We start from the raw sequence: 11,247 nt of genomic DNA, 5'->3' as shown, positions 1-11,247 counted from the left end.
GACGGTTTACAGTTGTGTGGCCACAAAACGTGTGTGTGGGGGGACATTTGCCTAGTGACAGCACTGGGGCCCAAGGTTTTTTACGCTCTGTGGCTTTCTGCAGCGATGCTTCTGCGGATGGGGTTTTTCTGCTAAAACAGGAAGAAACTTGAAAAAAAAAATAGGCCAAGCTCAGAGAATCTGCTCCCCTCACAGAAACAATGTAAATACTGTCCCCAACAAGGTGGCCTCAGGGCTCTAGTGCCACCTCAGTAACGCTGATAGGGACAAAATGCAGCCAGGCCTCTCCCCTGGCCCTATACCTCACTCCCCCAGGCACACGGTGTAGCTCTTTGTAGCGAAGTGATCAAAAAGCCACAGGTTGGAAAATAAATAAATAAATAAAATAAAATAAAATAAATGTGCTGAGGTGTGTAGGGGCAGAAGAACAGCCTTTCCGCAGGCCTGTGTGATTTGCAGCTGCAGCAGCCCTGCTCATCACCACAGCCTTGCTAGCACCCAGAGATTAAGAAAAATGGGAGAGGAAGGAAAACGGGAGAGGAAGGAAAGTGGGAAAAGTAGAGGAAAAGTGATTTATTTATATATTTACTTTAGGAATGAAGGGAAAACAGCCATTCCAAGGCATGAAAGAAAGAGGGGAAAGTGAAGCCAGGAGGGAGGCACCGGCTCCGCGGGCACCGAGGGTCGCTCATGGTGGCCGGGGGCCGGTGTCGCCGCCGGTCCCGCTCCCTCGCCCTGCCCGGGGCGGGCGCGGCCGCCCCTCCCCGTGGCGCGCGGGCGGCGGTGGCTGCTCCTTTAAGAGCGGGGCCTACGTGGCAGGCGGAGCGGGCGGCTCTTCCTGCGGGCCGCGGGGCGGGGGTGCGAGGCCGCGCGCGCGCACGGCAGGGCTCGGGCCGGCTCCCCTCGCTGCGCTCCGCTCCGCCGGCGCCATGGGCCAGAACGACATCATGAGCACGGCCGAGGACTTCGCCGACCAGGTGCGCCCCGGCCCCGCTGGGCCGCCGCGGTGCGCGGGGCCCCTCGCCGCCCCCGGGAGCGCCCGCGCCGCCATGGCGGCTGCCGCCTTCCTTCCTTCCGCGCCGCCGGGCCTGGGTCGCTCCCGCCCGGGTCCCTCGCGCGGCGCCCGCAGGGGAGGCCGACCCGGAGCTGACCGCGTTCCCAAGGGGAATAGGGCCAAAAAAAAAAAAGGGGAGCATTTGGGGGGGGAGAAAAAAGTGGCGGGGGGAATCCCAGCCCTGGTCTTGAAAGGCTGGAGGGGAGGGGTGGCTACATGGCCGCGTCTGATGCTCCTTTGGGCAGAAACCGCGGATTTCTGTGATAAAACAGCAGCTTAGGGCCCCGCCGTGTGTGAGAGCAGCACTAACTCAAGCACATTGGTTAACCCCTTCTCCCAGGACAGTTTTTGGAGATCTTTCCCCCCACGCTGATTCATCACTTGGGCAATACCCCCCTCTACGGTCGCTGACTCCCGGGGCGAGGGCGCGCGGGATGCGCGTCACGGCTGCGAGGGGGCCGCGCTGCCGCCGTGGCCGAATCTCACTGGGAAAAGTTGTTCCCGCTTCCTGCCCACCCCCGGATGGGTGACTCGGGTTTGGAGGCCGAGCTCCTCGGGCCTGCGGTGGGATCCAGCCTGAGGGCTGCCCGCATCATCTGCTGCTTAATCTCATCTTCCTGCCTCTTCTGGGAGGAAAAAAGTAAATTATTACTCAAGTTGCTTGCCAATACTTACACCATCTGTGCTAACCTTATTTTAACACATCTGTTTATTGCTGTGTAGCTATTTCTAGACATCTTTAACACTTCTTTTTTTCCCCCCCTCTACTACTGAAAGCTTGTTTGTCCAATAAAAAAACATATAGTTTGCCTCTCCCCAAAATAAGTCTAAATGGAATGACTGAAATAAAATGTGGCCAAGCATAAATAAAGAGGAGTCTTTACTTTAGCCACAGAGCTTGGAGTTCCCCTCTTCTCAGCCATCAGGTTGCAAAACAACTTCTAGGACTTTGCAAGTAGCCAGCCTTTCAGATAACTCTGCTTCGAATAACTGCCCCCTTGCTCAATCACACACTTAGTTCTGTGTATGCTACTAAAACTCAGTATCCCACTAATGCAGCACTAGAGCTTTACCGAGAGATACCCACTGGGCATAGGTTGCTAACGTATAGTGTTAGAGAAGTCATTAGTTCCTCTAGAACAAAATTTTCGGAGGGGAATTGGGTCAAGGCTCCCCTTGATGGAGGAGGTAGTGAAGCTTCTGTGGGACCTGCTCTCCTTGTCAGTAATCTTGTTCTCTTCCTCCTCACTATTCAAGATCTATCAAATTTTGCTTTCCGCAGCATTATAAAACTTCTCCCATGGAAAATGTTACAACTCTTTCAGTGGCTTTTCAGTAAATACTGAATGTCTCACTTCCCTCCCAAAAGTGAGGGTTAGTTGTTGTTCAAATTTGAACAGGATGGTTTAATTCTACCAATCCTGTGATTTCCTTTTGAAAGAGCAAGTTGCACCTTGGGTGGCCAGATGCGGTTTGGACGTTTGGCCATTAAGTAGGTGCAAGTGGCTCTTAACTCACAGGTGAAGTGTCTGTGGGGGTAACCTGGGGCACCGAACACTGTCCTTGGATCTGAGCTTCTCTAACAGCTCCTGTCTCTGCAAGGGATGGACCCGCTTCTTCCCAGGCCACGTTCCCCTTTCCTCCTCATGCACTAGCAAGTATCCGATGCCAAGCTGGCAAGCTGGTTTGGCAGAAGGCTTTAAGGGTTCAGTTATCTCGCTGTTAGGCCGGACGGGTGCCAAGGGGGAAGGGAGCGATGCGAAGGCAGAGCCGGGGTGGTAACGGGCTGGCTGGATTGCTCCCATTAGGAACTAGCCATTAATTTAACTTGGTTATGGCATCATTTGTATCCAGCAGGTGCACAGAGCAGCTAGCAAGAAAGAGAAAGTCCTTGGCTCCAGAAATCCCCTGTTTTCTCAGGGCCAATGTGAAGTTTGAGGGCTGCAGCAGAGGGGACAACTATTTGATGTGAATGTGTGGGTATTCAGGCTTCTTGGGTCAGGTGGGCTTGCTGGTTTGGGTGAGCAGGTGGGTCTGCTTTTTAGATAAAGGTATGGAAAAAGCTTTTAAGGATTGTTTAAAATCTAGATGATGTGCAATACAGACCAAGGGAGTTCTTGGTTCAGATTGATGCCCAGCTCTAGCCTGTATGGGTGTTTGTTTTAACACTAGTCCAATATTATGAAATTAAATAACTTGCATATCCAGATGTTAAGCTTCTTTAGGGATCTTTGCTAAAATATTGCATATTAGGCCCTTCAGAGCAGTCCCCAAATGCTTCTGTCATTACCATAGTGCAAATAGCTATACCCAGGCCCCATGCTGGGCCTGGACTCATCGCGTAGGGTTACAGAGCTGGTTGCTTTTCTAATTCCCATTAGAGAAAGCAAATCTCAAGCAACTTTTCTAGTGTCTGTAATAATCTTTAGGAATGTGGGTGCTTGGTATTTCTGTCATTTTAGAAAAATTACAGACAAAAACACAAGGAAACTATTGAGTCATTGTACTGCAGTGAAAGGACTGTAAGGAAGAACCAGACTCCAGGGGGTTTATTTAATTTTCCAACATAAATGCTGGTGCACATTGTTCAATTAATTGTAACATCTTGGCATCTTATTTCATGGAAAACAGAATGGAGAAGAAAAGGCTACATTATAAGTCTGAAGTCTTTTGTTGGGTTTTATATTATTGTCAAGAACTGAACTCACAGTGTGATGTCAGTGCACTGATTCTTTATGGTTATAAACCAAATGGCCTATTCCTGTTAGGCTGGAAAACTTAGAATTGTCCTATGAAAAGTGATAGAAAGATACAGTATATCGGTAAGATACCCTATTTTAAAGACTTGTTTAATAAATAGCACTCAGTACTTCACATAAATCCCTTTTTTCACATGTATTAGAAATGACAAATGTCTTAAGAAGTATTTCTGCCATTGAAAGTATAATTAAGACTGCTAGAAACTTTCTCATGGTTGAGATCTCTATTCTTGCCCTCTGAAATAAACACGAGTATTATTCCCAGGATTCAGGTTCTATTTGAGCTACAACTTGTAGCTGCTGGTCTGGTGTGATGGGCATTACTGTCCTTCAGATTGTTAGGTGGGATCATCTTAAGTGGAGCTCTGCAGGTTAGTGGAAGAAAGCGACTTGCTGAGTTCATTTCCTTCTCAGTGCTTGTAATGTACAGTTAGGTGACAGCAAGATTTCCTGGCTGTGCATTGGTCTTAAAATATCTGTAATGGTGACATGGCTTGTCTACACTTAGGAAAGTGGGCAGGGATTAATTGCTGTCAAATTTGAGAGCTAGAAGAAGTATATATTTTAGAAAGAATCTCAAAGTCAAAGTGGGATCACTTCACCTCTTTGCAGGCAGACTTTTTTCATATGTGTTTGAGTATTTCAAGCCTCCTTTTGGAAAAAGGGATTTTAAGAAGAGATTTGATTTAGAGATTTCTGGATCCTGTTGTGCATCTTTATTAAACTAAGAAGAGTATCTAAATCTATCTTTGCCCTCATAATCCCATTAGAGGGGGGAAGTGGCAAACATATACCCTCTGGTATGTGTTAATGCCTTGGCCGCTAGCACAGAACTGGCTGTTCTTCTCAAGCAGCTCGACTGCAAGTATTTTTCTTATCTTTTTGCCATTTTTGTCCCATTCTAGAGATCTCTTGTTTCTAACAAACCACACTGTGTTCAGTGAAACTGCTGAAGTAATTTAGCACCCAAATCTTCTTTAATGCTAGTCACTCTAGATATGTTTTTCTTGTCATTATCATGTAATTGCTCTTTTCCTCTTTCTAGATCCTCATGGCTAGTTTTCCTCTTTGCTCATACGGTCTCTGAAGCTTGTTTATTTTACGCTTGCTGTGTACAGCAGCTTTGGTTCTTGCCTACACCTGAATAAAGGCAGCTCCCTGGGTGATGGGTGGCTGAAGACAGTGTGTGTGATAAGGTTGCTTAGCACTGCGGCCGCCTTGGGCTTCAGTTTTTCTGACTTGTCTTCAGCTGATTGGGTGTTCACGCTCGCTTTTAATAAATGTCATAGATTGTAAATGGAATTTAATGCTAAGAGAACAGGTAAATGTTAAATGACCCTTTATTCGCCTAGACTACTTGACAGTTGCTTGGCTTCAGAGAAAGGGAAAATAAGACTAGCCAAAAACGTGATTTGCTGCAAAATCAGTGAAGATGAGGACTGGAAGTAGATACCCTCTCGAGCACTTATTTTTGCGTGGCACTCTTGTCCTTCCCCTCACTTCTTTCCACAGTGAGGCTTTTTACCCCATGTGGATTCTCAGCAACTGCCTTCTTGCATCTCCCTCTCCTCCTTCACCTTTCTAGGTTAAAGTTGCCTTTTCTGTATCTTGGTTCAGGGTAATGTACCTTTAATATAGCTTTTTTTTTTTTTTTTTTACTCTTTCCAGAATAACTTTTATCCCTTGGTTTCCAGATCTCAGTTTACAGCTTTCCTCTCTTTGTTTCACTATGTGTCTCTTTCAGTGACAAAGATCACAGGAAAATCTCCCAACTCGTTCATCCAACTGTTAACATGTATTTCAAAAAAGCCTGAAGTACCAGCACTGAGTCAGAGTAGAGCTGCACTTAAAATGAACTTGATTGACTGGAATCTCGACCCTTAGACTCTGGGTGCCTGCAGAACAACTCACAGGTGTAGTTTGCTCTGATAGTAACTGTTCAGCATGTTTGCTGGATGTTTCTTTTCCTTTCTCCCAGTAATCCTCAGCTACACAGCAAGCAGTGCTTGTGATTTGCGTAGGGTTTGGAACAGCCTTTAGTACTTACAAATTACAGTGACAAGAATAAACTCTTAGAAGTGTCTTCAGTTTCTTGCCACCGTTCCCCGCATTCTCTTTTCTCCTGAAACCACACAACAGTGCCAGGGCTTAAAAAAACTGTCTAGAAGTAAAAACTGAATTGATTATATTGTCTAAGCAGAAGAGAATGTAAATATTGAACTGTGGAAGAAGAGGTTTCTCTTCCTTTTTTTAATACTGCTGAATGCTGTCTGGAAAACATCTATACACGTCTTGGTTCCTCCCCCCTGTTTCTCATGCTTAGAGTATTCTAATACTGCATAAAATGTATGAATCAGTGTGTTTTATGACACGTTGGACTTTGTGTGGGTTAATAGGATTTTATCAAATGGCTGCTCCTCCTAGTTCTAAAGCAAGAGCCTCTGCAAAGCCTGGCAGTTCTGCAGTAAAGCTTGTGACAAGTGTATTTATTTTTACAAGTGTCAGCCTGCCCAAACTGTTCCTGTCATCTGAAGGTAGAAACCTGCTGGATAGTTTCATAAAAGCTAATTTTAGATTAAATTTACATTTGTCATTTAGTGCTGTTCATGAAAAATACCTTCAGTACACACTGACTCCAAATGTGTCCTCATGATTTGGCTGCGTGTAATCAGTGAATGAAAGGGAGCAGCCAGGTGCTAACTTCCTTCAGGATTTGCATTGCTGCCTTGAGTGTAAGTCTTCTTTAAATAGGGCACTTAAACTGGGTGAAAAGGAGTTAACTGTGCCATAAAGCACGTACATTATTGCCAAATTGTGATAGTGAATAACTTTGTCTAGACTAGCCTGCTCTGTGAGGCTGCATGGTACACAAGAGCAGCCAGTGTATTTGTTTCTTTGCACCTACTGTAGTGGCAGAGCAAAAGAAACAGTGAGTTTGCAGGATGAGGGGCTTGCAGGACCAGCTACAACTTGCAGTTCCACTCTGTTGCATGATGATGCAATTTCTTTTTACTTACTGTGCTGGATTTCATCTATTTTATCTTTCTGCATAGGATGTTACTTTTTATGGCTGTAGAAACTCTGTTCCTGCAGAGAAGGGTGTACTTTGATGCAAGAGTGACACTGATCTAACAGCAGGTTCGGCACTCCTGCTTCTGCTCAGCTCTGGTGATTGTCAGAGCTGTTGGAGAGAGCTAGCTCAGCAGAAAGCTTATTAATATTTTTTAATCTTTATTTATAGTTAGCCTTCTGCCAGCTTAGCTCACTGAATCAGCTTGTTGCAGGGTGCTGAGTGCCTGAGCACGTGAGTGGGAGCAGCGTTGCCCTTTCAGCTCCTGGCAGCCTGGTAGATCAGTTGAGCTGTAACATGAAACCATGAGATAGATAAACTAAACCCAAGGTCAGCCCTCCTCTAGTAAGAGTCCTGTCAAAACCCTGCTCCTGCCACGCAACATTGTGCTGTCTCATTCCACTTACCTCGTCCAAAACACACCCACTTAGATCATAGAAACACCCCCTCCTTTCTTTCCATCCTTCTCTTCCCCAAAGTGTCCTGACTCCGGAGCAGAGGAGCGCTCCGCTAAATCCAAATCCCAAGCATGGGTGTCTCTGGATAGCAGTGACCCTGCGCCTACAAGGACTGCCCCGGAGCCTGCTCGGTGCATGGACCCATCGCGCCTTGGTACCCCCCTGCCCTCCCTGCTAACTGTGCTGTCTGCCTGTAGTTCCTGAGGGTGACGAAGCAGTACCTGCCCCACGTGGCCCGCCTGTGCCTCATCAGCACCTTCCTGGAGGACGGCATCCGCATGTGGTTCCAGTGGAGTGAACAGAGGGATTACATTGACGGCACGTGGAACTGTGGCTATTTCCTGGCCTCCATCTTTGTGTTCATAAATCTCTTCGGACAGCTCAGTAAGTGGCTCTAAGGCTGTTGCGGTGGATGCCGGAGCGCTGCAGTGCATCTGCCTTGTGTAAGCGCTGTGAATCGTGTAAGCACGGGACACTCCTGCTTTCTCAGTAGCCACTGACAGCTTAGAACGGATCCCCCTGCAAGGGGTGAATGGAGAGAGGACTCTTGATTGACCTGTTTCAATCTTTCCTGGAAATAGGCTCAAAGTTCCCCTTGACTCAGTGCCTCTGAGTCATCGGGGATGCCAGGAGTCCATTAGGGCAGTCTCTTTTCAATTCTCTGCATACATATATTAATAAAAACCTGAATTCTATGAATAAAATACTGTTTTCTTAAAACAGAGCAGTATTAAGACTTTCTCAGCCTACCATTTTTATGGGGGTTAATCTGAATGGAGAAAGTTTTGCCTTCCAGTAGGAGGTAGCACATCAGCATCAAGACAGCAGTGATCTTGCATCTGAGATATTACGTCTGCAAAGCCCAGGAATCAAAACAAACTAAACCCAGTGGAACTTTTGTGTGTGAGCTGGGTGAGCCTCCAGCATCATTAAAGGAGACAGAAGTAAAACTTTTCCATTTATATTATGTCCCTGATTTAATGTTTTCCATTGCTCTGTCTTGTGTCTAGTTTTTTTCTCCCTGTATTTTTTTTCTGTTTTCCCACTCAATTTAATCTAGTTACCAGTCCTCACTGTGGAGATCATCAAAGTGGCAAAGGCTGTCAGTGCTTTGTGAAGGAGAGAGAAAAGAAAAAGCTCTTGTTCCTGTAACTCCTCTAGGAGAAGGAACATAATATGTTTATCCTAACAGCCATCCTGTATTAAAATGTATATATACATGGTTAGTTGATTTTTTTTTCCTGTATTTTTTCTTAATGCTTTAACACTGACTGCTGTACAATACTGTCTGCTGGAGCCTGCATTCAGGATATGCGTTGTGGAATAAGGGGTTACTTCTGGAAACACTGAAAACCAAGAAGTGTTAGAACATCTTTAAAAGTGATTTGTCTCATGCCATTAAAATTTCCTACCTGATGTTCTCTGTGGCGTAATTGAAGTAAATCCTGAGTCTGCTAAAGTTCAGAACAAGTCAACTTTCATGTGGCATATTTTGCTCTGCAAGCCAGAAGTGTAATTATGTTCAATTTCCCTATCTCAGGTGGCTGTATCCTGGTACTCAGTAGGAACTTTGTGCAATATGCCTGCTTTGGACTGTTTGGAATTATAGCATTACAGGTAGGAGGCTATAAGTCTTCAGAACTTCTACATCCTGTCCTTCAAATCATCCCTCTTAGCCCCCATACCACCAATGTACTGAAGTATAATCCATGGTCCTGGAATTCTTCTCCATTCCAGCCTGATGCCAGTGTCGTTGAGCTGTTTTGCTGCTTCTGTTCTTGACGTGACCAATGGGTCCTTGAATGCAAGAGCAATCAGTCAGTTTGATGTTGCTTCAAACCTTGACCAGTTTAGAAGTAACTTGCTGTTACCTGCACATCAGAAAGCTCCCAAGTGTGGAACCTGCAGTTGCTTTGGCCTTCACTATACGAAGGACTGTCTGCATCAGAAAGAGTCCTGCCTAATAGTGCACTCTCTCCAAAACCTTCTTGACCAAAGCACAAAGCTCTTCCACGCTGACACGCAAGGCTCTGATCGTGTACCCTGTTTCCTGCAGTATCATATACTTCTAATGGGCTTCTGCATTGGGTTGTTAATGTTTGATGGTGTAATGTACACTCAGAATTTCAGTTCATATTAGGGTGTTTTAACATCTATTGTTCTTTGCCTAGACTATTGCATACAGCATTCTATGGGACCTGAAGTTTCTGATGAGGTATGTCTGCTTTTAAACTTCACAAAAACTCCTGTCTGTCACTGACAACCACTGGTAGAAAACGATTACTGAACATGCAGAACTTTTTGATGCACTTGTCTTTAAACTTATAAATGGGTGCAAACTGTAGTAAAATACTGCTTTTCCATTGCTGTCTTTCCTTAGGAACCTTGCCCTTGGGGGAGGCTTGCTGCTGCTTTTGGCCGAGTCGCGCTCGGAAGGGAAGAGCATGTTTGCTGGCGTCCCCACCATGCGGGAAAGCTCCCCGAAACAGTACATGCAGCTGGGAGGCCGTGTGCTGCTGGTCCTCATGTTCATGACGCTGCTACATTTTGATATGAACTTCTTTTCTGTAAGTAACCAAGTGTAAGAGTAGCGGTAAAGAAACGGGAGAGCTGTAGGGTCTCAATGCTTCTTGCTTGTGTGTCTTTTTTTTTTTTTTTTTTCCTTTTCTTTTTTGGTAAAATTAGTATTTAGAACAAAGCTATGATCAGATCATCAAAGCCTGTTCTGCAGGACTGGCTTGTGCTGTGTTCTGCTGTCTGCGTATCCATTTCAGAACCATGTTGTAACCCTGTCTCCTTCTCTTCCTGCAGATTTTGCAGAACATTGTGGGCACGGCCCTGATTATCTTAGTGGCAATTGGCTTCAAGACTAAGCTGGCTGCCTTGACGCTCGTCATCTGGCTGTTTGGCATCAACATCTACTTCAATGCCTTCTGGACCATCCCAGCTTACAAGCCCATGCATGACTTCCTCAAATACGATTTCTTCCAGACCATGTCTGTAATTGGAGGGCTCCTCCTCGTGGTTGCACTGGGTCCTGGTGGAGTCTCCATGGATGAGAAGAAGAAAGAGTGGTAACAGGAGTAGCAACACTTCTTGGGACATATTAAGTCCAGGACTGATTCTCTATGGATTCAACAAAAACTGCCAGCATTTTACACGTACCATGCCCCCTTCCTATTAAAGGCACAGATGTTTCGAGAATTTGATTTACAGTGGCACCAGTAATCTAATAGATAAAGTCCCACTTCTTCAAGGAATGTTGCCTAGGTTTATTGTTCTAACTTCCTAGAATTGGAACTAACCCAAGGAACCTGCACTTTACTGATGCGTCAGTGAACTGCAGTAGAACGGTTGCTGTTTCTGTCAGCAATGTTTTAATTTCAAGTACTGTGAGCAGATACAGCTGTTTCACTCAGTGCTGTTGGGTTTTAGCTGTAACTCCAGTAGGCCCCTTTCTCACCCTCATCAGACCTGTGTTGCGTAGAAGGAGTTCAGTTGCTGGTTGTAGCATTGCTTCTCTGAGTGGAAAACAGCATCAAGAGAACTTGCTGTTATGTAGCTATGTTTTTTTTTTTTTTTGATAAAATGGTATTACAGGCCTCTGAGAAAGAGGGAGGCTTTTCCTGCCCCCAAGTAGAAGGCATAAAGACCACCCTGAAAGCAGCTGTACCCTTCTTTAGGTGAGAAAAGAGACAGGCTTTCTAATGTTAAGGTTTACAATACTGTTCTTGAGGGGAGCAAGGGGAAATTCTATATTATTCATCAGATTTTAAAAAGGGAGGGGGAGAGACTTCTGAAGAGACTGAATATTAGATTCTAATAAAATTCTGTGCCAAATAACTCTTTATTCACTACTCTGTCCACAAAGTTTTTTTCCTCCTAAATTTCCAATGTGGGAGCCAA

At 45.4% G+C, this 11,247-nt stretch overlaps 1 protein-coding gene across 1 annotated transcript; it reads left to right on the top strand.

Moving 5' to 3' along the window:
• The first annotated feature begins 801 nt into the window (after positions 1-801).
• SURF4 (surfeit 4) lies at positions 802-11,188 on the top strand. The gene is made up of 6 exons (XM_088525313.1): positions 802-977; positions 7,539-7,725; positions 8,882-8,958; positions 9,513-9,556; positions 9,722-9,908; positions 10,153-11,188. The coding sequence occupies exons 1-6, from the start codon at positions 930-932 to the stop codon at positions 10,417-10,419; spliced, it is 810 nt and encodes a 269-aa protein (XP_088381439.1). The 5' UTR covers positions 802-929; the 3' UTR covers positions 10,420-11,188.
• Positions 11,189-11,247: the final 59 nt, after the last annotated feature.

The sequence above is a fragment of the Tinamus guttatus genome, unplaced genomic scaffold (assembly GCF_059628265.1).
Source record: "Tinamus guttatus ecotype Peru unplaced genomic scaffold, ASM5962826v1 Tinamus_guttatus_pri_ptg000226l, whole genome shotgun sequence".
In the NCBI taxonomy this organism is placed as follows: domain Eukaryota; kingdom Metazoa; phylum Chordata; class Aves; order Tinamiformes; family Tinamidae; genus Tinamus; species Tinamus guttatus.
The sequence above is the reverse complement of the archived record's forward strand: the minus strand, read 5'-3'. Positions and strand labels throughout refer to the sequence as shown.